This window comes from Stenella coeruleoalba, assembly GCF_951394435.1.
Source record: "Stenella coeruleoalba genome assembly, chromosome: 4".
NCBI classification, from domain to species: domain Eukaryota; kingdom Metazoa; phylum Chordata; class Mammalia; order Artiodactyla; family Delphinidae; genus Stenella; species Stenella coeruleoalba.
The window spans coordinates 74313343-74340619 of record NC_137149.1 but is presented as its reverse complement, the minus strand read 5'-3'; the positions used below and the strand labels follow the sequence as shown (position 1 = coordinate 74340619).

The 27277-nt window shown below is 40.7% G+C and overlaps 1 protein-coding gene across 1 annotated transcript; it reads right to left on the bottom strand.

Moving 5' to 3' along the window:
* Positions 1 to 839: 839 nt before the first annotated feature.
* On the bottom strand, positions 840 to 27058 carry TMEM165 (transmembrane protein 165). The gene is made up of 6 exons (XM_079920431.1): positions 26621 to 27058; positions 15417 to 15642; positions 7232 to 7407; positions 6495 to 6677; positions 2622 to 2727; positions 840 to 1893 (listed from the first exon to the last, which is right to left on the bottom strand). The coding sequence occupies exons 1-6, from the start codon at positions 26825 to 26827 to the stop codon at positions 1817 to 1819; spliced, it is 975 nt and encodes a 324-aa protein (XP_079776557.1). The 5' UTR covers positions 26828 to 27058; the 3' UTR covers positions 840 to 1816.
* Positions 27059 to 27277: the final 219 nt, after the last annotated feature.

The following is a 27277-nucleotide window of genomic DNA, read 5'->3' as shown; positions in this document are numbered from 1 at the left end:
AACTCCAGAGAATTCTGGTGTAGTTTCAGGATTTAACCTGAGATTTCTTTGAAGTGCTTTATCTTAACTCATGGACATTGTGGTTTCTTTACGCTGTAACACACACTTTTCATGGTAGAGAACTCCTTAAAAGTTTCTAAAAATGACTTTTTCAGAAATATGTGAACTGCTGCTTTTTAACTGACATTTTTAGATCTCCTCACAGTAATGGTTACTACTGCAGAATGACTGCTGTATTGAGAATGCTGGGTGATTAACGAGATTATTTCACAATCTGTTCAAGTTACAAATGACTGTACATTGTGAACTTTGTAGTAGCTCAGTAAACCTGACTTGCTCTGGGTCTGCTATTACTTCACACAAGGAACATGTGGGAGTTTCTATAGAACAACTGTCCCTTCAGGTCTCTAGAGGCTTCTGATGGCAGTGTTATTGCATATGGTAACAGAGCCTATGAGGCTGGGAGAAAACAGTTATGCTGCTTGGACGGAACAGTTAGTACTCAAGTTAGAAGAGACTTACTTAAATGACAGTGATTACTGAAGTTGCTATGATAACATGAGGTGCCCTTCACCATAATCGGTGATTATGGTCTCTAGAAGTAAACTGGCTTGACTCCCTGCTCTACCATGTAACCCTGGATGAGTTAACCCTTTTTTTTAACTTTTTATTAGTAGCTACTCCCTCACAGAACTGTGTGAAGGTTAAGACAGTGCTTTAGAACAATGCTTTGCTACTGTTTTTTATATCAGCTTTAGAAACTGGTCTATAAATGTTAATGATTTGATAAATTAGAGTTATGAACTTGCATAACACACAAGGAAAAACAAGCACTGGTCATAACACTTTTTTATTTATGTTGTATCTTTGTTACATTGTTTATTCAATATAGAAAAAATATGAATACACTCACGGTATTCTCTTTTAATTTGGTAATTCCACATGGTCAAATATTGACTGACTGTTATTATATTGGGTTTCCTACCCAATTGAAAAAAAGAATGGACCTGGCAGACAATTCTTGTCATGTTATTAACAGTAATACATTTCCCTTGCTCTTAAAAAAAACATACAAACAAAAACCCTAATTTTTTTTTTTTTTTTTGCGATACACAGGCCTCTCACTGTTGTGGCCTCTCCCGTTGCGGAGCGCAGGCTCAGCGGCCATGGCTCACGGGCCCAGCCGCTCCGCGGCATGTGGGATCCTCCCGGACCGGGGCACGAACCCGTGTCCCCTGCATCGGCAGGCGGACTCTCAATCACTGTGCCACCAGGGAAGCCCCAAAAACCTAATTTTGAAAAGACTTCTGATTATTCTGATAAACCACTGCTTACTGGCTCAGGAAAATGTTTTAAAAGATAGCTAGATGATAGAAATTAATTCATTCTTTCCCCCAGGAAAAATTTTAAGGTAAACAAACGTCGTAAAACACCTCAGTTATTCAGGACAAAACTCATAGTCCTTGCAAAGGGGTCAGTGCTGAAAGAGAGTCAAGTGGCAGGCCCCCTGCCGAACAATGGCTCTCTATATACTACCCTCACCTCGCCCCGGCCAAGAAAAGGAGACCATATTCACATAATTAAGCTGGAGAAAAGAAAAAATCCACACTTAGATATCAGTTGTGTTTTTTTTTAAAAAAATCCATTTCGCAAATAGAATCAGTGATTATTTCTCTTGGACATAATACTTCATTAAATGGGTCAAACTCACAAATCAATGCTACAAAATACAGTATTTTCCATCACTTTTAGTTATAATATACACTATGTACATAGTTCACCTATCTTAGACTAAATATAAATGAACAGTATCATGTTAAAAACCAGAATCAGGACTTATAAATAGTGCAGAAAACGCAAATGCCAAAAATACGATGCCTCCTATGATTGTCACTGTAAGAGAACAGAAAAAAATTTAAGGCAAAATTCCTCTAAATAAGCCCTGATGTTGCCTATTATTCTTCTAATCTAGTAAACTAACATTAAAAACAAATTAGGAATACTTGAACAAATTAGAAACACTTCAACCTCATTTCCACAGCAAAATACTTAACATGCCCGACTGTGAACAGTTAAGAATCAGTTTATCTTCCAGCACTCTTTTACTAACAGAATTATTAAATTGAAACAGTGCTGACAAGCAACAATAGAACTATAACTCATCTTAAAAGCCAATTATATAAGAGAATTTTCAACAACTTCTGACCACCAAAGAGACTATTTTTATTCCATCTTTAAGATCTATCAGCTACGTAGGAAATTTTCAGCTGAATCAGTAAATATGGTCTCCATCTATGATTGCCAATCCCGAAGACACATTTTCAAAGCTAAAAAGTTCTCGTATTTCCACAGGGTTGTTTCACTGACTTAAATATGTTGACAGAAAGCTACTATGAATCCAGTAATGCTTTGAGATGGTTCTGTATTTTACTAACACCTCCAAGTGAAAAACAGTCCATGTTTGCCACAGCAGAGCCAGTACATTGGACCTCTAAGAGATTATCGTAGCAAAGACCAAGTCTGCTTCAGAAGAAACACGTTCTCTTTTCTAACCTCAGTGATTCTAAAAGTTAAAATAAATGGAATTTTCTTTCTAATTAAAAAAAGAAAAAAAGACTTACCAGTTCTGACAGAGATTTTTTGTGCTATCATTCTTCCTCCAATTACTGCCAGTCCAGTGCAGAGGCAGTGTCCCACTGTTCCACCCACTGCTACGCCATAGGGGTCCTGGAAACATACCATTAATTTAAAACCAAGGTTGAAACTGCTACCTGAGAAAGATAACTATCAAGCAATGAAAACAGAGGTCAGTAACAACAACAAAAAAAGCATAAAACAATTCTATGAATTAGCTGTTTAATTTATGAAAAGTGTCATGGCTGCTTGAAAGAATATGTTCCATTTATACCTATGACTAGAGATAAAAGAAGAATAAACTCAAATCAATGTAGATCAAAGTAACCTAATTCAACCTTTCAGCAGTTGTTGAACTTACTTCACAGGCACTATTTAGCTCTTAAGTGACAAGTGCCAAGGAGACGTACCCTAGACACCTCTTCCCTCAGGCAGTATTTGATACTGTCTAGAAACTACATAAGAGCGTATAGCCTCACTGTACTTCCTAAGAACAGAGACCCTGCCTCTCAGTCTCCACTGTGTCCCAGTGCTTTACCTCAGTGTCAGGACACAGTATTCATTCAGTAAACACCTGCCACCAAAGCAAACTGGAGGCACTCAGATTGGGAAGACCAGTGAAAGTTTTCCAGAAAAGACAGCCCTGAAGCACAAGCGGAAGCACCTGACCTGGCAGCAGGCCAGCAGCAAGAGGCAGCTGCGGAGCACTTGAGTGTTTCTAGAGAGAACCAGTGAGTCACGAGAGGAGGAGTCCCATCAAGGAGGGGGCTGGGTCATGAAGGATCTGTACAGGCTTAGAGTTTAGACTTTTTAAGACACTGGTTTTTATCTGGGGAGTGACAGACAGGTTATGCTTTAAAAGTCGAGTCTAGAGAGTGCACTGGAGGGGAAGAAGACTGAAGGCAAAGTGATCAATCGAGAGGCTACAGCAATAGCCCTGGGAAGAGACAGTGCTGGCCTGGATTGGCATGGGAGACTAGGCAGAGAAAAGCAGACGGATTCGAGAGAAACTGAGGCACTACTGATATACCTTAGTGGTAAGTGAATGATAGGAAATGAAAAAAATCAGGCCTGACACTTGAGTTCCTCACCCATAATTCTCTAGATGAATTATGGCAATACCAATGTGATTTAAAAGGTAGAGGAAGCAAGGGAGAAAGGGTTTGTGGCTGCCAACAAAGGAGTTAAAAGTAGAGAAGTTCAAGAATCAGTTGAGCTCAATGGAGAAGAAGTGATGGGACTGAACATCATAACCCCAGGAGAGAATGTAGGAAAGCGCTGACGATACGATCATGAGGAAAGCAACACTGAAGAGCTGACTGGGGAAGAGGAGCCCAAGGGAGACTGAACAGGTGGCCAAGCAATTAGCCTCCCAAGATGACCACGGCAAGCCCCACTGCTGGCTGCAGTGAACTTAAAGCACCAAATCAACCGGTGAGTCAGAAACTAGAGCCCAGTGGGTTTAGTAAGTAAGGGAGTAGAGCCAACTCCTGTTCCCATCACAGCCAAGCCCTCTGAAACTGAGGGAAGTGGGGGAGGAAAAGGCTTATATTTGGAAGAGAAGCAGAATTGAGGAAGGGGTAAAACTTTTTTAGATGAGAAAAACTTGTGCATATGCTCGCAAAATTGGGCTGGAAGAAAGGCCAAGATTTAAGCTGTAAGTGGGAGCACCGGGGGCTGGAATCCAGAATACAGGTGGGAAAGGACCCACTGTGATGGGTGGCAGTGAAGAAACAATGACCTCTGCTTTCTTCTGTGAAGTGGCAGGAGGCCTGTTTGCTGGGGTGGGCAGTGTGTGTGTGGACTGGGGAAATGGAGAGAGCTGGAAACTGTCTGTGAGGAATGGAAGAGTGGGACCACATTTCCTAAATTCTGTTATAACCTCTAAAACTAATATCCCAGAAGATGGTTTCATTCTATCTGAAAGTGACACTTGAAAAATCACTGGATTTAAATAAAATTAAATGGTTCCTTTAATACAGCATTTTTCAGAGTCTTTGGTATTTTGTATACTCCATCTTCAAAACAAAAAAACCAGGATATATTATTTGCCAAATCTATTTGACCCTGCAAACTTTTTCCTCAATTTTTTTTTTTTTTTTTTTTTTTTTTTTTTGCTTAGTACCCATTAACATCTCAAAGGATACTAGGATTCTGTGACATCCAAACTGAGAACACTGAGCTCTACTGGGAGCAGAAATGAAGTTCAGACTAAAATGGACTGGACTAGACTACTGCATGGGTTATACAAAAAAGTTACCAAAAAAAATTAGGAAGATTAAAGTAACAAAGACAACTGCATCTGTGCTCATGAAGAGCCCATTGCATGTGCCCGTGGTGCTGCAGCGTGGAAGGTGGCTGACACTGAGTGCTCCCCACAGTGGGGACCCTATGTGCATCACTTTGTTTCAGCTCAGAGCCACCCTGGATGTAGACGCTGCAGTGATGTGCTCGCATGGCCAGAGACTCAACCCCAGGCCACAGGTGCCGCACTGCTGGCAGGGAGCAGACCCTGGGGGCTCAGGGAGTCTCGAGCCTGTCCCAAGTCGCTCGTGCCGCTTAGACGACAGTATTAAGAAAAATGCAATGATTCTGCCGTCACGACAGCTCACATGGCAGAACCAACCGCCACAGAATGATCACTTGCTTTCAAGTCCCAATTCTGACAATCTGAGTGCCAATAAAAAAGGCTGGAGACCAAGAAAAATATAGGTCAAAGCCATTAAAATGACATTTTAAAAGAAAGCTTATGTTTAATACGGGACTCAAATGAAAAATCGAGTTCCTTTTTTTCCGCATTTTTGAGGCTTCTCAGACAAAACAGCCCATCCTCAACTATCTTAGCCCTGGCTTTCAACTCTTGTTTTATATTTTGAACTGCAGCCTATGTTGAGGAACTTGTTCTTTTTATGGTAGATATTTCCTAGGAGTTAAAAATAAATTCAAATCAAGCTTGCTATCTAAACATCTTACCAACTGATTAAAAACAATGTAATCTCATAGATATAAAAATATAAGAAACAGCATTAGTTAAGATCAAGAAGAGCTGAAAAGCAGCAGCAGCCTTCCATCCCACAACCGTCTCTTCAGGAGACCTCAATCAGTGTGAACAATAACAGACACCTCATGTAAAACTTTACTCCCCTCAAAAGAAATGAGGGTTAAACACTTTCTCAACAAACAGTTATCTTTTACAGAGTGGCATCTGACAACTATGAAGAAGATACAGCAGAAAAGCCTAGAAGGCAGACAGCCTCGGCTCTAGTCCTCGTCCCTGCTACCAACTAGCTTCTGTCCCCGGACAAGTCACCCAGCCTCTCTGGGCCTCAGGATCTTATCTGTAGAGCAAAGGCTAGAACGAGATAATCTGAAGTCTCTTCTGGCTTAACATCCTAGGACTGAGTAACCTGGGGCTAAGACTTAACAACTTTTCTAAGTAACCTCTGCAACACTCAAATTAGTTTTTTAGCACAAGGAACAGAAGAAGCCAAAGATATCTACTTTCAAGGCATTAGGTATTTATTGCCAAATTGGCCTTCAATAATAATATACCATTTATGTTCTCAACATAAAGTATACAAAGGAAGTTTCTGAGAAAAGAAAAAACTAAGCCAAAACAACTGCCACACCATCATTTTGGCAAAATTGAAGGGAAGAGGAGTCAAAAGAGAGTAATCTGACCGGCTGTAGAAACTGGGAGAAGGTCAGTTTTAAAGAGCGGTGGCGTAATTAGATCTAAAACAGTCTAGCATATGAAGTCATCCCTTGACCCACCCTGACTCTGTCCCATGACCTCTGGAGCAAAGTAACATTAGTTATGCTTAGTTTTAATACAGAAGCAGTCTCCACGTACCACTCACCTCTCTAGCTGCCAAAACAATTGTAGTTAGTTGAGAGCGATCACCCCATTCTGCTAAGAATGTTAATGTAAGAGCCTGAACAAAGATGGGTGAAATAAAATGCAGCCACTTTTTCTGAGGTATTGTTGTGCTTGTACCCGTTTCAACATCTCCTGGTCCATTTAAGAGTTTGGTTCGTTGAAACTAAATTTCAAAAAAAAAAAGACATTAATTCTAGGAACCAAGTCAATAGAGCACAAAATTACTTAATCTTTCTTTTAAACAGTGTTTAAATTCCATGGGAATATGCTCTGAGAAACCAAAGTTATGTGACCCCAAACTTCTCTTTTGAACCACTGGTCTCACATAGCAACAAATGCTATATTCTCAATTTTTCCATTTCTTCCCAATGAAATAAACAATATTAACTGATCACTCATTATCCTAGATGCTGTGGAAGGAAACAGGTAAAATTATAAACTGCAGTTCCTGTTTTTCAGGAGCTTATAGTCAGTCTAATTAAGGAACTTGATTACAGGTGTTCAGTATTCATCCCTGAGTCCTTTCTCTACCACAATCACACTAACCCAATCCTATCACAGCCAGATGTAAGAACGGAAACTAAACAAAATAAGCTATTTCTGTGTAGCCCACACACATCACAGATATGGATGACTATTGGAAAACCTCTGGATAGTGTTTACTCTTAATAGTTGAGTGCCTTTTTGGTCCAGATGTTTAACAGTGCTCTGACTTACTTCTTCATCTTTTTTCTTTAATTCTGCTTGAACTTCTTCTAGCTCCTCTTGACCTTCATCTGGACTCATCTTTAAGCCTTCCCGAAGCATTCTAATGCCAAAAATGGCAAATAACGCAGTTGAAACATAGTATGTATACACCCTGGGGATGACCGTGGTGGCATAGCCAAACAGAACTGCAAGGAAGTGCAACAGTGTATTGGTTAATTCGCACATTATACACCAACCAAAGAAACAGTTAACTTCAGAAGTCATCATTTACCACTGTTTTAAAGGGAAAATGGTTCACATTAGAAGCTCAGCTATTACGTAATAACCCTAAACTCCACTTCTTTTCCTCCACCACTATCGAACCCTTAGCTCTAGCCAATGACTCATCACAGCGTAGCAAGCAATCAGTGGTGCAGGTTGAGGTGGCAGGGCTTGCACACGTATCTCTCATGAGATGATCATCTCCTCTTCAGACACCCGCCAGGGGCTGGCTCGCCACAGGTCGTGCAGGGCACAGAACTTTAGTTGGGAGGTTAACTTTGATGCCCTCTATGGATCCCATGATCTAATAACCTGGAAGCTATGCCACTGCCCTATGTGACATTTCTTCATCACAAATCTTTAAATTACAAACTTCTGTAGTGAAGAATCACGACAAGATACTCATGTGGCATTATTCAAACTCTGCAACTATTTAAAAATAAGTATATCTTATGAAAGAAAACTAATAATTCCATATCTATACATATACACATACATATATATCCATACAAACTCACATATATGTAACATAACAAACTTATTCAGTACTATGCTTTCCTATCATCAAGTACAGAGGGACAATTGTATAAATTATACAAAAAAACTATACCTGGAACTATCGATATATCAAGAACCTAAATCCTACCTGTGAAACACATTCACTTTGGTAATATGAAGTTAGTAATTAAAAACTATGTAAGGGCCAGAGGGTATTTGCATATATATAACAAATGCAATTACTCTTTGCTTCACCAGCTCTTTTTATAAAGTGGGCACAACACTTACAAAACTGCCTGAACATCAAAAATATAACTGCATAGATAAAGCATTCCTTGCTTCATTATATTACAAAATGAAAAAGACTTTAAAATCATGTTTAGAAATGTAAACCTATGCTTATGTGCATATCTGTATCCAAGTTACATAGGTACGTGTGTATATGTACCCGCACACACACACATAATACAGACATATATTTTCTAGTTCCGTCCACTGAAAAGGCCAAGAAGCCAAGACATCTCAATGACAATGAGCCAACTTTGCACCCAGATCTTGATTTCTAATACATTCCCCACTAAAAGGCTCCTCAGAGAAATGGCTAATTCTAGGACTGGGCAGAGCAGGTACAAGACGAGCCTGCACTATCCTGTTATACTAGAAAGTAAGGAAGAACAAAAACACATAATAGCATGTCACAAGGACACAGGAGTCAGGCTGGAGGGGCTCCTAGCCGTCACATCTGGGACAATTTAAGGAACAATATAGTTAAGTAATTAATTATAAACCACTGAAAAAAAGGAGTTCATGAATTTATATTGATAATAAACATACAAACCAATGGGAGGTGGGGTGAGCTCTTTATCTTAGAGTAACATGCCAGGGCCCACTGGTAAACGTGGATGGGGTACTGGAATTAGCCATCATTTTGCAAGCGTCGAGGTGAAGTTCAGATCATGTAAGAGCCATCAACTGACGCTAAACTATGGGGAACAGGGTATTTGTATTGTCTTAAAGTGTCTCCCTAAAGATTACATATTAATTGCAAGGGAAGAAGAAAAAGAGTATACAAAGAGAAATCCTTACAGGGCGATCAAAATTAACATCGTCAGTGAGGGACAAATGGGCATCATGTGCTACCAGATGTGATACTCTTTTAAGAGGGACATGCATCACCTATACAGTGTTCTAGTCAAGAATGCATAACCTCAATCTAGTCATGAGGAAACATCACACAAACACAAAATGATGAACAGCCCATTAAAGGGGAGGGGGATGTACCTTCGAAAAATATTATAGAATACATAAGAAAAAACTACAGAAATATTTCAGATTAAAAGACTGAAAAGAACTTAATGTACCACCTGACCTAGACTAGATTCTCTACAAGAAGGAAAAAAGTGCTAGAGAGAATATTTTAGATCAACTGACAAAATTAAAATATGGATGATAGAGTAATGTATCAATGTCTATAAAGATATGTGTCTATGTACTTTATTTCTCTATAGATATATAAACTGTGTGTATATGTACATATACTATATACCTAGAGATATATAAATTATGTGTGTATACACATAATTTTATTCAGATATAAAGGGATAGGACACAAATGCTAAAGCAAATGTGGTAAAATGTTAACAACAGGTGAATCTGGATAAAAGGTATATAGGTGTTCTTATACTATTTTATTTTTGCAACTTTGTAAATTTAAAATATTTTCCATAAAAGGTTTTTAAAATTTTAAAAAGCGACGTAGCAAACCTTTTAAAATCTCCTAAATTTGGCTTTCCTTTTACCTTCAGATAATCTAAAAGAACTATTTACTGACACAATCCCATGTTTTCTGCCTTGACATCTCCATAGAGAGAAAAAACGATCTGGCACTATAACCTTGTTCTTCTTCCCCTGGTTGCTGTCCCTCAATTTCCTCATTTCTTGGAAGTCTTTCCTCAGACACTCGAGTACTTTGGTTCTGTGAACAAGGAGAGGTTATTTCTCTTTAAGCAAGTGATTTGCATCAAGTCAGAAATCACTGATTTACAAGTAATTAAACTGAAAACACTTGGCACAAGAACATTAGTGTGAGGGGAAAAAATGGCCCAAGGATAAAACTGTGGGGAATATCAATATTTATGGTACAGTTTGGTTTTTTTTCTCAGAGGGATAAGACTATAACTCAAAGCAGGGGGCATCTTAGAAGCCAAGAGAATAAAAGGATGAGAATGCCCATGAATGTGGCCTGAGGGGCTCATTAAAATGAAAATTGAACTCTGTAATAACGAAAGCTGATTACTGAAGCCTTTAAAACACAGACTTTCCGGGGGACACGGATGAACAGTTTGTGAAAGAATCTATTTGCAGAAGTTCAACTTCCATGGGTACTTTTCCCTAAAACTCATCTGCCTGAAAACATGCTTGTAGCTGAGGAGTTGTGCGGGTTCTCCTTTCTCACGTCCCTTCTTCACAGCTGCCCTCTGCTCACTCTACAAAGATGCCTTTCACCCAGCACCTATGGTGCGTTTCCCACAGTGTGGAAAGATATCCTAGGGCACCAAAGAGAGGGTCTGAAATACTGGTATCCCCAGTCAAGGCATCATAAACCAGAGACGGGGCTTTGGGTCTTCCCTGTCTTACGCAAGTTTCCTATAAGGCCACAGCATTAGAAATAATGGCATTTTAGGCACCGGAAATAATGGTCATGGACGAGAAACAGGGTATTTGGACCTCAGTAGGAATACTTTTTACTTAGAAATTGTGCTTCCTTCATCCTCCAACCAGGGAGATGCTTTTCCCTAAGGCAAAGAGAGCATCAGAAAAGATACTAAATCCCAGTGGCTTATTTCCCCAGGCAGCTCACACTGAGCTGGGTTCCAGGCCCAATCTGGCCAGCCAACCATTTTAGAATTAGAATTCTAAACAGCTAGTTGCCATGGGGACATATATCATGTTTATTAAATTCAAAAACCAAGTAAATGTCTTCTGACAGAAAATAAGCCTGACTTAGATGGTTCACTGTGGAGCAACTGCCATGGCAATGAGGCAGTGTGGCAGACAGCTCCCATAAACTGAATGAGCCAAAGCTGTGGCTCCAAGGCTCCAGGAAAATAGATTTTAAACATGTGATCTGATACAATTTTTAAGATGAAATCATTTATTGGTGAAAGTACGCTGAAATTAAAAATATTCAATTTTCTCAACCTTTTCTAAATATATCCAATTAAACAGAGAATTGGGTTGGCCAGAAAGTTTGTTTGGGCTTTTCCCCAAGATGTTACAGAAAAATCCGAATGAACTTTTTGGCCAACCCAATACTTCTAAGTAAAAGACTAAACATGTATAAGAACAGTCATTTGATGAAGTTCAGAAAAACACTTTTTGGTATACTCGATGGTTTCCAACTCTCTGCTTCTAACAAAATTGACGGAAGACCTTATTAAGTTGTCAGTTGGTAAATCATTTAAAATCTCCTGATGATAGACCAGTATGTGATATTAAGCGTATATATAACCCAGGAGTTCAATGAACTGAGTAAAGTGGCTATAACAAAATTCCTTCCTGTCTACTTATGTGAATAAAATTTCTCAGCTCTTATATCTATTTTTTTTTTTTTTAGAAAGACCAGAATTGATTCTAAACCTAGCTTCATTCTAGCAATAATTATCATCCGTGGACATATAAACTAATTTTAAAAGAACAGTTCTATCATCTCATTAAGAGATGCATTTCCAACTTTTAAAAAATGTTTACTTAAATTTGTGATATATTTTGCTTTGATCAACTGTATGCTAGTAATCAAACTGTATGCTAGTAACTATAACTCAATCGATAAACGTTAACATTTAGAGACTTAACAAAGGAAATTTTCACCATCTTCTAAAGTTCAATTTAAATGCGTATTTTTGCTGCAGATAAATGACAGTGTGATCCATAAAAGATTTTCAAGCAAAAAACTTATCATCGTTAGAGTAAAATTGTATGAGGAGAGTAAATGAAAGTCAGAATTAACGGAGGAAAAAGAACAATGTAAATTTCCAAATGTTAAAGCAGAGTTTACTCATGTTTTTTTAAAGGAATGATGGTGGCAGTGATGGTAAGTATCAAATTGGTAATGGTATTTAGATTCCATTAGGTGTATTTTACAAGAACAGGCCAAGTAGGCCCGAGCCCTGGGACAGCTGGTGCAGGCCCACCCTGGCTGAGTCGGGAAGGAAATCAATGTTGACTTACAGCTGCTCCTACCTCCCCGCTCATCGCTCTCCTTCCTCTCAGGCCTTCTTCCAAATCTGCCCTGGGTTTCTCTATAGTCACTCCTCCTAAGGAACAAACTCACAAAAACTGAGAAGTTGCCTCTCTTGACGGCTTTGAATTTTAGTGAGAAATTCCGAAAACAGCCAAAGACAAGAATGCCTGATGGAGGCTGTTCAGACATCGAGCTCTCTTCAGGGTGGGACGGGGCAGGAGGAGACGCCTCTCACAGCCTCCGCACTACTGGCTGCCCGTGCCCCTTCCACCACGCATGCCTGGGCACAGACCCAACACTTTTCTAGGCACACAGGTGGTTCTAAACAAGTACTTATTGAATTAACTGGCCATTTTTGTAAATCATGTGAAAACATCCAAATGAATGGTTCAGTTGTGCCCTGGGCACAGGTGAACCATACCTAGATGCAAAGCCTCTTTATGATAAGGGGGAAGAGAACTAACCGTTACAGAACTAACCATCCTATACAACATGGTTTGCTTATTTTACTTCATTTAATCTTTCTTACAATTCTGTAAGGATTGTTACTATCAGTATCCTGAGTTTACAGCAGACAAAGATTCTCCAGGAGCTTAAATAACTTAGAAAGTCATAATGGAGTAAAAATATAGTTATTTCCCAGTGACTCTTAAGCTTCAAACCTTTTCCCAATAAAATTTTAATTAGCAAACAGATGACAGTAAATTGTTCTCAGAGGAAGGATTGGGGGCCCATAGCCACCCTGACTGTGCAGCCTCCAGCCCTCATCCACCTCCCCCTGTAGAACCTCTTACCCTGAAGAAAACCATCAGAAACCCCTGGATTCAGAGACAGACACAGCCTTTGAATCCCAGCTCCACTGCCTGTGAGCCATGAGTGCATAATACGTCTCTGCTTTCTGTTTGTCCATCTGTAGCAGGACAAAGGGTTGTCCCGAAGTGGGCCTGAAGCATCATGCACACAGATGGTACTCAGCAAATGGCAGCCGTGTGACCTGCTCCTGTCTGCATGATGAGCAAGCAGTAGAGGCTAGATTCAGCCCCAGGCTCAAGACGTCAGGTCTCGTGCCTTTCCTGCCCCCCACCCCCCAGCAGCTCCACGCTCCTAAATAGAACATAGAAAAAGGGCTCAGGACCCAAAGGCAAGCCAGCTTAGGAGCGAATCTGGAATGCTAACAAGAAAGAGCACTAGCAAACGGAAATTTTGCAAAGGAAAGCGCTGGCTCCACGCTTACAGACTGCTGAAATTCCCCCGGAACTGAACTCAACCATCTAGGGGGAATGGGTACAGTGTGACCAGGCTGATGGGAAAAAAAATGGGGTCAAGAGATTTGACCGGGGAAGCAGTGTTTAACCTATCTCGAAAGACTGTGTTTAAAATGTATGATGTCTGAAATTTCTTTTTTAATCAGTTTGCAAATGCAATATAAATTTAAATATTGTGTAACAAATGTTAAAACACTTATAAGACAAACATAAGAAAACAAAGAATACCAACTATAACAATTCTACACAATATACCAAAAATCAGATCTTTGAAACTCCTTGAACTTAACGATGAGAAGTGAGAGGGGGTATAGTTTTTCAAAATTATTTTAGAGATATACAAGGAAGAGGTTTGAAGACCACTGATACAGCCCATTCCTTCAAATAGTCCAGGTGAGAGGAGCTGTCAGTACCAGCAGCCAGAGGGAGGTGGGCCAAGGGTCAGGACAAAAGAGACCAGCCCCACTCACCGCTGAGGGAAGGGAGCTAAACCCATAGAAGAGGGGGGGGAACGCATGGAGCCAGGTTCTGAGGAGGGAATGGGTGGAGAGAGGACAGCCTTCTACTTTATCCTCAAAGCTGGAAGTTTCAAAACTAAAATTCTCTGATATTATTCAAACTCATTCCAAACAAGTGACTTCACCATTTACAACCTGCTCCACTATTTCCTAGAATCAAAGAGAAATTTGAAGAGAAATTTTCTGTGTGTGAAATATGAATAATGCTAATATCCAAATGTGAAAAGTAGTCAATTTTTTTATTCAATAAAATACTCATTATAGTAGGTTTAAAAAGACAAACTTTAACAAGCATCCAAGCATCCAGAAATAGAACCTGTCCTGTACTTTAAGAACTGCGTTTCAGGAGAAATCTAAGGCATGCTGAAAGAGAGGAGTGAAGGACTGAGCACCTGAAATATAAGATCTCATTTTAATACAAACCGCAACCCTGTGAGGCAGCTAGATACTATCTCCAGTTTACAGATGGGGAACTGAAACTCAAAGAGGTTGAGTAACTTACCATTAAGTTAATACACAGCAGAATGAGACTCCAATCCAAATCTGGCTCTAAGGGGAAAACTTGCTATTTTCCATCCAACTACATGGCTCAAGGTAGCTTTTGAATCAGAGACTAAACTATGTTTAATTATGTAGTGTTAAGTTTACTTTCTCCTGGTCTTAATTCTTTGAAAAATTGAAGCCTATATAATAGTAACTCAAATAGTAATATAAACCGGGAATCTAAGAATGTTTCATTCCCTACTGTTGGAGTAAGAGGTTAAGAATAGCTTAACAGAACACAATACTGTGAACATTACCCCTCACTACTGATTACCAAATGCCCTTCAACAGAAAATACACAATTCTCTGTGGTTGCTTGCGTCCTGCTTCTAAGATATCAGATATAAATTTCTCTGGACTTAAAAAGGAAAAAAGAAAAAAAAGCAAGGATAGCCATAGCAAAAGCAAGGGTCAAAAAACTAGTGAATAAATGAGGAGCATGTATCTTGACTGTGAATAGCTAAAAATTTAATTTCAGGGTTTCCCTGGTGGCACAGTGGTTGAGAGTCCACCTGCCGATGCAGGGGACACAGGTTCGTGCCCTGGTCCAGGAAGACCGCACATGCTGCAGAGCAGCTGGGCCCATAAGCCATGGCCGCTGAGCCTGCGCGTCCAGAGCCTGTGCTCCGCGACGGGAGAGGCCACAGCAGTGAGAGGCCCATGTACCGTGGGAAAATAAAAAAAAAAAATTAATTTCAGAAGTGCAATATCGTTTTTAGGAATTTATGTACTGTAAACATTTTCTGCTTACTAAGTTCTGAAACATGAACCAAATTCCAATATAACTAGTTGAATGATTCAGTGACTTAACACCACCATGCTTTCTCTTTAATTCAATAAACTCATTAGGAGGAAAAAGCACTCACCTGATAAGCACGTCATTAGGCCCAAGGCAAGCATAGCACCAGCCAACACTGTCAAACGATTATAGCGCATTGCCATGATGGCTGCTATAAAAAATGTCTTATCACCCAGTTCAGATACAATGATAACTGATATGGCAGCCACAAATGCATGGATAAATCCCAAATTAGTTTGGGTAGCTGGATCTTCTTTATTGGTATGAACTGGAGCAGCTGGTGTAAATCCTTTCTGAAATTAAAAAAAAAATACATATTAGCTACTTTTTTGAAAAAAGTCATTATTTAAAATTATTTTATTTTGTATGTGAATTAAGATTGTTTTTCTGTCATGGTCATTAGACTTATTTACTGTCTAATCACTTTGAAAGCCATTAGCAATGACAGAAGCCTCTGATGGATGCCTGCTACAATGGAAATCCAAGTACAAGTCTACAAAACAATTAAAAAAAAAAAGTAGAGACCAGTTATATCCACACATCAAAATTACCTTGTTTTCTAAGTGTGAGTTGAGATTTAGTTCTTAGCTATGTCTCATTCAAATTTTTATTCATAACTTGTGTGTAAGACCCAAGGTATTATGCTTATCAAACATTTAACAGGAAGCTGAGAGAAATTTCATGAACACTTACGAGAACAAAGTAGGATCCGGAAAGCTCTCAACAGGCTACAAGAAGAGTTGCCTCTAGCTAAGATGAGATCTAATATAGCTGGATATATGGTTGGTCCTACACTAAAAATATCCTAGGCTGAAATGTGGCCTAATAAAAAAGATAAGCCAGAGTCTCAGCTGGGGCTAAGGTCATTCTGAGTTGAAAATGTGACAAAGCTCCAAAAAGGCAGCAAGCACTTTAAGCACTTTAAAGAGTTAGTGACAAGCCCATCTTCTGTGCTGCATAGCCCTTACCCAAAGTTCTGTACTGGCTCTGAGGCACCACATTTTAAGAAGGCACTGCCCTCTGAAGATTACTGCAGACAAAAGAGACTCTAAAGCCAGGGACTGGCAAGCAACAGCTAAGAGTAAATCCAGCTGAGAATGATTTTTACGTTTTTTAAGGGTTTGCAAAAAAAAAGAAAAAGAGAAAGAGGGAGAGAGGGAGGGAAAGGGATGGAGGGAAGTAGGAAAAGAAAATTATGCAACAGAGACCTTAAGTAGCCTGCAAACACGTGGCCCAAACCTAAAGTATTTGTAATCTGGCCCAAGACAAAAGAAAGTTTGCCAACTCAGTCTCTAAAACAATCACATAAGGGACCAGGAAGGACTGGGTGCCTATGTTCCAATAATTGAGAAAGTCTGATGAAAGTCTATATGGTCCCAAGAGATAGAACTAAAAAGTTATAGGTGGCATGGCAGGTTGTAGCTTAACACACACAAAAGATTTCTACTCCACAGGAGCCCCCAGAGGCTGAAATGGACTTCTAGAGAGTGTAGCAAATTCCCCCCTCAACGTGAGAGTTCCAGAGAAGAGAACCACCACCTACAGAAAGTGTGCTCATCAGAGGTTCTCAACCAGGGCGATTTTGCCTCCCAGGGGACTTTTGGCAAAGTCCGGAGACATTTTTTTGTCACAGCTGAAGGGAAACTAATGGCATCTAGTGGGTGGAGGCGAGAACTGCTGCTACGGACAGGACATAATGCGTAGGACAGCTCCTCACAACAAAACATTATCTAATCCAAAATATCACTAGTTCCTAGGGGGAAAGACCCTGGACTAAAGGAATCACTTCTAAAGGCCTCTTCCAATCTTAATTGCCTATCTTTAATTAATTTTTAAAGCCTATGAGTCTCTAGAAACCTGAGGGGTAAAAAAGAAAAAGAAACCCAAGAATGTATGTGATTTTGGACAGAGTATAAAAAGTACTTTTATTCACAAAGGCTCCAGTCAGAGATAAGAATAAAATCCTAAAGTTTTAAGTGTGCATGTCATTCCTTAACACATGACATAAACTTGACTCCCAAATTCCACGGTAAAGATCAGAAAACTTTAAGCATTACTCAGACTAGACCTCTGAGCTAAAAATTGGGGAAATTTAACAATTTAGAAAATACTTGGTGTGAGGGCTAAATCAAAAGGGCAGCCTCAGAAGCTAGCTCTTGATTAAGCAAGTACCATTTTAAGGGATTTTAGCTTTCTCTCCATTATCATTTTAATTCCAACTATGCTGATCTTCTTGTCTCTTCCAATACCCTATGAGCATTAAGCATCATAAAAAATATAAGCATTTTCATTTAGCTTTCACTAATGCAACATTTTCCTCTTGGAAATACCTTTTGAATGAAAAAGTTTCATTGCAAAATATTTAGGACCTGAAATCCAGAAAATTTTTTAGGAATAAATATTCCTAAAACATTTATTTACAACCAATTAGCTGCAAGCTCAAACAGAAAATGTTTACTTTTAAAAACAAACAATAATGATCAAAACCACAAATTCTCATTGTTTTATAATTCGCAGCTATAAAACCGTGGCCACATTACTTAGCCTCTCTGTTCCTCTGTGAAATGATGAGAATAAAACTTGCCTTGCAAGCACAAAGCAAAACAAAACTACATATTCTTAAAACCTTTCTATATACAAAGCACAAGAAAAATTAACTTACAGTTTTTGTTATATATTGCGCTCGTCCTGGATAGCCAAAATCAGTGTTAAACAGCCACCAACCATGGTGTGATAAGAATTTAAAACAAAAGTACCAGGGTATTATGAAGATAGAAGATTTAAAAAACTTGAAGTGTTAATAAATAGGGGCAGAAAATGATCAATTACCATTCATTCATTTGTTGTCGATCAATTGCCCAAGTGATTACTGTGTACAAGGATCATCTCCTTTTTCTAATTCACCTTCAGAGTGACAGAATGTACTGGTTTAATAGGTGGGCTCTGGAATCAGACTTCCAGGGTTCATAGCCAAGGTTATTACTGGTTACTGTATGACCCTGCGCCAGTAAGTTTACCTCCCTGTGACTCAAGTTACATCTCTAAGATGAGGGGTACCTATACCTTACAAGGTTGTTGTGAGGATTAAATGAATTACTACACATAAAGCCCCTAGGATGGTGCCTAATATACAGTAAGCACTCAGTTACAGTCAGTTATTATAGCACACCACAACGTGACCAGTTGAATCTTCCTAAAACTAATTTCATCATGACCTTCTTATGCCTAGAACATAAAATGCAAATACTTAATTCTGGTAACTGTCCAACATGTCCCATCTAATCACATACCAATTCCCAAAGTGAACCTTGGTGAACCTCCCTAATGAAGGATGAGCCAGAGCAGCACTGTCCAACAGAAAATAATGCAAGCCACATAATGAATTTTTAAAATTTCTAAGGGGGGCTTCCCTTGTGGCACAGTGGTTAAGAATCCGCATGCCAATGCAGGGGACATGGGTTCGATCCCTGGTCCGGGAAGATCCCACATGCTGCAGAACAGCTAAGCCCTGGCACCACAACTACTGAGCCTGTGCTCTAGAGCCCGCGAGCCACAACTACTGAGCCCGCGAGCCACAACTATTGAAGCCCACGTGCCTAGAGCCCGTGCTCTGGAACAAGAGAAGCCACCACAATGAGAAGCCCTCACAACGAAGAGTAGCCCCCGCTCACCGCAACTAGAGAAAGCCTGCGCGCAGCAACGAAGACCCAACACAGCCCAAAATAAATTAATTAATTTAAAAAAAAATTAAAAATAAAATAAAATTTCTAGGGAATTCCCTAGCGGTCCAGTGGAGTTAGGACTCCATGCTTCCACTCCAAGGGGCACGGGTTCGATCCTGGTTGGGGAACTGGGATCCTGCAAGCTGCGCAGTGCAGCCCGAAACAGTAAAATAAAATAAAATTTCTAGTAGCCAGATATTAAAAAGTAAAAACAGATAAAATTACTTTTAACATTATTTAATTTAACCCAATATATCCAAAACACTACTCTAGGAATATTTTTCAAATGACTAATGAGATATCAGTATTTAACCCTCTGTTTTTGTTCTTACCAAATCTTTAAACACCGGTGTGTATCTACTCACTGCACACATCTCTTGCACATCTCAGTTTGGACCTGCCACATCTTTTCAAGTGCTTAAAAACTGCCACATGGCTCATGGCTGTAGTGCTGGGCAGTGTGGCTCAAGAACACTTCAAGTTTTGGGGTAACACAAGCCTTCAGTCACGCAGTCCTGCTTCCCTTCCTACCTTCCTATCATTATGCCCCTATTCATCCACATTCCTCAAGCCCCAACTTATGTAGAGCCTCTTGAGCAAGCCGTACCTCAACAACTCCAGCCCCTTAAGGATCCCACTTCCCTCAAACTGCAGGCATACTGTGGGCAATGAGTCATAGCAAGTACATGACTGGAACAAAGTTTGAGGTAGGAACACTCAGGGAGTTAACCGTTTTGTCCTAGAAATGCGTATAAATGTAATGTTATCATATGTAATAATTAAGAGACATAAATAACTAAATGTCCATCCATAAGGAACTGGTTAAATAAATGGTAGCTCCATATACTGGAATATTACGGGGCTAAAAATAAGAACGTTTTATATACACTAATAAAAAAATCACTAAGACATTTTTAAGTTGAAAAAAGTACATCTTATGTACATAGTTACTGTATGTATGTTATGGGGTGGTGGGTTAGGGAGGTATATAAAGTATATACACAGTTGCTAATGAACCGGAAATCTCAGGACACAGTAACAGTGGCCAGGGAAGGAACCAGGATGACTAGAACAGGTGTTGGCAAACTTTTACTTAAAGGGCCAAATATTTAACCTCATGGACCGTAAAGTTTCTTTGGTATACCCAACTCTGAGGCTACACCCTGAGATCAGCCATAGGTAACACTTAAACGAATGGCCTGGCTCTATTCCAACAAAACTTTATTTACAAAGATAGGCAGTCAGTGGTAAACTACAGTTTGCTGACCCCAGTCAGTGGTAAACTACAGTTTGCTGACCCCTGAGCTAGAATACAAGAGGAGGTGACACACTTCTCATTCTACATTTTTCTGTACCTTTTGGATTTTTCACCATGCACATGATTAAAGACACCTATTGTGCACCACTTCAAAAATCTCTTGACCCAATCTCTTACTCCAGCTAGGGAGGACCAATTCCTTGCAGGCTGTAACTAGCTTTAGGCAGATCCAACCAGAAAGTAAGCGCGGTGCACATACTTACTCACTACACTACCCAGAAGTATACAGGAGTTAACCCCTGTGGGGCAACCTTTGACCAATGTGGAGGAATCGATTCTGAGGTTCATTACATTAGGCTCCCAGAAAGTCGCTGCAGGATTCATACTAGTCACTCGTGGAGTGGCTAACTTCAAAATGCATCAGGTACATGCATTCTCCTTCTGCCCTGGACTGACAATTTGAGAAAATACAGGCTTTATTCTGATAACAGGGAGTAAACCACCAGATGAATGGTTGGGGTAAGATAAGAAAGATAAACTGGGCTCGGACCGAAAAGCCTGTATGTTTATGGACCAGCTTAGAGGCAAGCAAGAAGCCCTTTCAAGTTTCTGAGTAGAAGACACAAATGTAATTAAGGCACTGTGACTAACAGATCGGTACAGAAAGTAGAGAATATAGAGAATACAGGCCACTGGACCAATTAATTAGAAGTTAGAAATTAGGAGGTCTGCTGCACAAGACCAATGTTGAAGACAAAATAAAGGAAAACATTCTGCACATGATGAAAAAGAAAAATTAACAGAATTTTTTAAAGGCAAAGAATCAAAGATGCTATTCATATTCCCATAAGGTATACGGAAAAGAGGAATAAAAATAAGGGGTTTGGTTTCACACATGTTCAATTTGAGGATAAAAAGCATTTCAAATAAAGCTTTCCAAGAAGTCATCAGAAATGAAAACCTGAGTTTAGGCCAGCACAGCCTCAAGGTATGTATTTGGTTGCTGGCAACCTGAATTTATCAGCTAGTCTTGCAAAGGCAGAGATTACATTGAAAAAATGAACCTTAGACAATGTCTATATTTAAGGAAGGTGTGGAGGGGGGGAAAAAAAGAGAAAACAAAATTGTCTTTGATATTTAGAGGCACAGGCAGGAGAACACCACAGATGGTTCAAGTTAGGGGCAATCACCATTTCACTGAGCTGCTAACTAAAGGCCAGGGATTTCCATGTACATTGTTTTGATACTCAAAACCTTAAAGCTGTTATCCCAACTTAACACAAAAGGAGAAGCTGAGAACCAATAGAGTTACACCATTTCCTCAAGTTCATACAAACCAAGATACATCAGGAGTCTTAAAAAAGTGGATAGATAATAGCGTCAAACAGGAACTGAAAAAGAGCCCTGGATTTAGCAATTAAGTAGGTTACAGGTATCCTTCAAAAATGAAATTTCAATGTAAAGACATGGGCTGATGCCAGATAACAGAAGACTAAAGCAATGTGAAAAAGCAGCTAATTCCCTAGTTAAAAATTTCATTTACAAAACTGAAGAACAGAAATTAATGCAGCCAAGTAGAGTTAAGTCATTGGCCTTTTTTTTTCCCTCCAAACAGGAGAAACCTGTGGGCATGTGTAAGCAGATAGAAAGGAACCAAAGAAAAGGAGAGAATAAAGATACTGTAGGGAAAGTACTGGAGGTCAGAGGAGAATGGGCACATGGACAGAAAGAAATATGGAAAGGGTGATCGTTTTGTCCAATTCAGAAGAAAGGCAGAAAGTACTGGCATAGAAGCAAATATATAGATTAGTAAAGGACAGTCACATGCAGCAGTGACTATATTTCCAATTTTGGCATTCCACTAGTCAGTTACACAGTGTTAAAGTAATGAAACACAGTGTTTTCCTTAGTACAAATACCACCCTTTCAGTATTTTAATTTGGGTCTGAAACTCAGATCATTTAATTTGATCTGAAACCCAAATTATTTACATCCTGATAGCAGGGTCAACAACTTATAATTAGAAAACAAAACCAAAAAACTTACTGAATAAAACTCTTTAAGTTAAAATTAGTTCCAAATTGAAAAATTGTTAAAAAGCTCCCTCATTTAGAGAGTATCCTTTTATTCTTTCATTTTCTTCAGGAGATGAACATAACAATTAACAATGAAAAAATAATTCCTATTCTAGTTCCAGGGCTCAAATGAACACATACGTGACTGTAATGAAATTGATACAGATACCTGCATCAGAATCATCTACACGTGATGAACTAGAGAAGATGAAGATGCTTTCTTTGGAACAAAAGCTAGAGCCTGCTACCAAGAAAAAGACTGATGTCCCTGCAAAAACAAAGTCCCTCAACAAAAGTTACCACCCAAGAGGTAAGATTATTTGAAGATGAAGAAGTCACAGGAAAACGCTTAGAACTGTCTCAGAACTGTCTCCTTGCCATTACTTTATTATATGAAGTCAGAAAAACCTTTCAGAAATTGGAAAAATGTGCACAAAAGTACACGTGTAACTTAAACAATGACACCATGGATAATCTTGGTTTTAAAAGACTGCATTAATATAAAGAAATAGGGCTTCCCTGGTGGCGCAGTGGTTGAGAGTCCACCTGCCGATGCAGGGAACACAGGTTCGTGCCCCGGTCCGGGAAGATCCCACATGCCGCGGAGCGGCTGGGCTCGTGTGCCATGGCCGCTGAGCCTACGCGACTGGAGCCTGTGCTCCGCAACGGGAGAGGCCACAACAGTGAGAGGCCCGCGTACACACACACACACAAAAAAAAGGAAATAAAATTATATTTTATTATAAATTTTCACTATCACCTTTTATTTGTGGATGTTTGACCTTTTTTCCCATACATTTATTTTATTTATTTATTTTTGGCTGGGTTGGGTCTTCATTGCTCTGCGCCGGCTTCCTCTAATTGCGGTGAGCAGGGGCTACCCTTCCTTGCAGTGTGCGGGCTTCTCATTGTGGAGCACGGACTCTAGGCACAAAGGCTTCAGTAGTTGTGGCACACGGGCTCAGTAGATGTGGCTCACAGGCTCTAGGCGCGTGGCTTCAGCAGTTGTGGCTCATGGGCTCTAGAGCGCAGGCTCAGTAGTTGTGGCGCCCGGGCTTAGCTGCTCCGCGGCATGTGGGATCTTCCCAGACCAGGGCTCGAACCCGTGTCCCCCGCATTGACAGGCGGATTCTTAACCACTGGGCCACCAGGGAAGCCCTAGCTTGTTGTTTTTTAAATAATATTTTTATGAATGTTACTGTTAATTCATATTAGAATAATTAACAATTACATTTTTCTAAATACATTTTTATTTTAATGAATCTTTAAACAGCTTTGTTTTTATGAATGTTACTGTTTCATAATGTATTTATAAATTTTGACATTTGAAATGTATTAAGTGTATTTAATTTCACTGATTTTTATTTTAATGAATTGCTTTGACAGCAGAACACCAACAAATAAATGCAGTAACATCATGATCGTTTCATTCTGACACAGCAATCATGAGTAAGACAAGGGTCTTCATACCCTTGGCATCAGTCTTAGCTGTAAGGAGGCTAGAATTGGGAGTTTGGACTGGATGGAGCAGGACTGCAACTTAATGAAAATGGAAGAAAGTTTAAAATATTGTGTGGAAGGCCTTGGTGTTAGAAGATAATAGACAAAAGAAATGCCAAGAAACAGTAAAGCAGAAATACAGTAAGGAGAATGTGTACGGGGTTGAGTGACAGGCTTCTGCGGCTTTATCAACAGCGCTTCACAACCAGAGCAGTCCTTCACTGGCCCTTCCAGAATACGCAGCAAATTATAAATTACCTCTGTTAAATCTAGCTGATTTCCCCCAACTAAAGGGACTTAATGCTTCTTGTACTACATACTCTGCCCAAGGAAGGATAAGAAAAAAAACTGAGTATGTCACTAGAAGTAAACTGCATAAACGAAAGGATCTCAGTAATCTTGCTTTAAAGCACCCTATAAGATACAACTACAGGGCTTCCCTGGTGGTGCAGTGGTTAAAAGTCCGCCTGCCGATGCAGGGGACGCAGGTTCGTGCCCCAGTCCGGGAAGATCCCACACGCCGCGGAGCGGCTGGGCCCGTGAGCCGTGGTCGCGGAGCCTGTGCTCCACAACGGGAGAGGCCACAACAGTGAGAGGCCCGCGTACCGCAAAAAAAAAAAAAAAAAAAAAAAAAAAGATACAACTACATTTTTATAATACATCTTATATTTGAAAGCTTACCAATACATTTTTTCCTCTCCATTTTCATAAGTCCACACTCACACAGTGGCATGAAAGCATGTATTTAAACATCCTACCCTTTTAAAAGATCTGCTCCATGCAGTTGCAAAGCAAAACAGTTGAAACTTTCGGATATGCAGTGATGCTGAATCCTTGCTTACGTGGCTATTAAACTGAACTCTGGCCATATTTTACTTCTGCCAAGTGGACAAAAAAAAAAGCAAATGATACTTACATTACATAGCTTAGAAAATATGTGAAAGGAAAATCTCTTCCAATATACTATAATACCATAGAGGGAAAGACACTTGAGCCATAACAAAAAGTTACGTGAAAATATAATTAAAACAAAATAATTAGATTCTACTACAATACAGAACAAAGAGAGTAAATTCCTATCTAAGAAGAACCACAGAGAATATATCAAAATAGTAAAGACAAAAATCATACTATCTTGTGCCTGTCCCTTCCCTTCACACCCCCAGTTTTAAAGACAAGCATCCTTAAGACACTTAAATATGGTCACTGGATACTGCTGCCTTTTATTTTTACACGACTATATTTCTCCTAGCTGTCTAAAAAGGTATCGATAAGCATACCTACCATTATCTGTATCTCAAAAACCACTATATGACTAAAACTTTAATGCAAGGCCTGGAAAGTTACACAACCCAAAATATTTACCACTTTAAAATAAACTTCTGATAGTGAGTTAAGTGGCAGAAAGCTAAATGATGAACACTAAGAATGAATTTCATGAATCACCATTTCAGTTCAATTTCAGAAGTGGAAATGGTGAGCCGGGTCAGCTGAGCCCACGAGTGACAGGCAGGAGAGAGAAATAACTTTTTGCCCGGAAATTTTAGGGAAGTCTTCATGGAGAGGAGATATCTGCTGGTTCTTGAAGGGTGGGAAAGGTTCTGATCAGTAGGCTTCAAGCTCACTAAAGCCCTTTTATTTAGAGGCCTTTTGTTGGAGAGACTAGCAACAGAGCACATGGCATGTCTTGGATTTGAGTACAGCATATGATTGCGCAAGGCAGTGAGGACTAAAAAGTCTAGAGAGGTTGACTGGAGCCGGATCACCAAAATACCTGAACATCTTGATGAAGAGGCTGGACTGAAATCATTATGCCGGGAAACTCACTAAAGATTTCTGAGAAGGAAAATGGAATTCAATGTTTAGGAAGTTTAGTTACCTGGGAACATGCTGAAGGTAGCCTGGGGTGGAAACGGGAGGGTTAAGTGCCAAATGGTCCCCTACTTGAAGACACTACAGAGGGCCTGGATTCAGGAATTCAAATTGGAAACGAGGAGAAAGCCCAGGACCCATACTGGGACTAAATTTAAAAACGCTGCTGAGATTTTGAACACTAGTGACTGATTCTATTAACATAAATTAAGATGTTAATTAATATCTACTTAGTGAAGGCCAAAATGCAGGATTCTGGTACACTTATAAATTTAGTCTTGGCATCCCACACCGCTGCAGCACTCCTTACTGTCAAAGACTGACTGTTCCTCTGCATTCCTAAGGCTACTTCCTGCAAGCCAGAGCACGTTTTTAAAAAAGTGAGAGTCACGCTTCGTTATCCATATACATTTGGCAAAAATCACAAGTCGTGCAAAGCTGAATTTGGTAAACAATTTGGGATAGTCTGTTTCAACAATGAAATGGCCCATGTTATTATTCTCAGAGAATACGAAAAGCCTCCCAGCTGCCCTCCGTTAAAAACTTTCTACTTGGGATGAGTATTTCCATCTCTCTAGAATACATCTGATCAACAAGACGCCCATTCCTCAGTAGCATCTTTATCCTCCCGAGCTAAAGGCTTACAGTTGGACTCCCAGCTCTGCTCTCCCCTCCCCTCCCCCCATAAGGAGCCGGGCGAGGCCAGGCCCGACCCGGGAAAAGCGCACTCCTCGGTCTTCCACCCCAGGGAGCCGGGGCCGGGCTCCCCTCCCCCCGCTGGCAGCCTGCGTCAAGGGCGGCGCTCCGGCGGCGGCGAGTCTGGTACCCGGCCCGTCCTGCTCACCTCGGCCCGGGCCGGCTCGGGGCCCTGCACGGCCGCGGGCTGCTGCTGCAGCTGCTGGGCAGGCGCCGGAGGTTCCTTGTTCCGGTGACTGAGGTCTTCGTCGGGTACGGCCCTGACCCCGGCCGGGGCCCACAGCAGCGGAAACAGCAGGAGCAGAAGCAGCCGGGGCGCAGATGCGCGGCCGCTACCCCGGGCCGCCGCCGCCATCCCGCCCGCCGAGACAGCCGCGCACGGGCGCCTCAAGAGGAAGTGCGGGCGACTGGAAGCCTCGACCCTGAGCCGTCCCCGGGCGCGTCCCCCACGCCTAGCCGCCACCTTTCAGGGAGGAGCCTGCAGCATGCGGGAAGTGGCCAGGGCGGACGTGAGTCTTAGGTCAGGCCGGCTACCGTGGCCGGGGACTCGCACTCTCCTCGCCCACGGTGGCCACAAGACTCCGCGAACTGTCCCAGCGCAGCCCGGCCCAATTCCTCCGGGCTCCGCCCCTGACTGTGATGGCCTCCCATTGGCCCGGCGTCCGCCTCGGCGTCGTGACGTCCTCGGGCAGGTTGAGGTGCGACTCGCGCCCTCTTCCTATTGGACCCGGCGCTCCCGAGGTACAGGTCGCTGCGTGACCTTCCTCGCCTCGCATCCTTCTCGCGCTCCACCTGGGACCCGTTT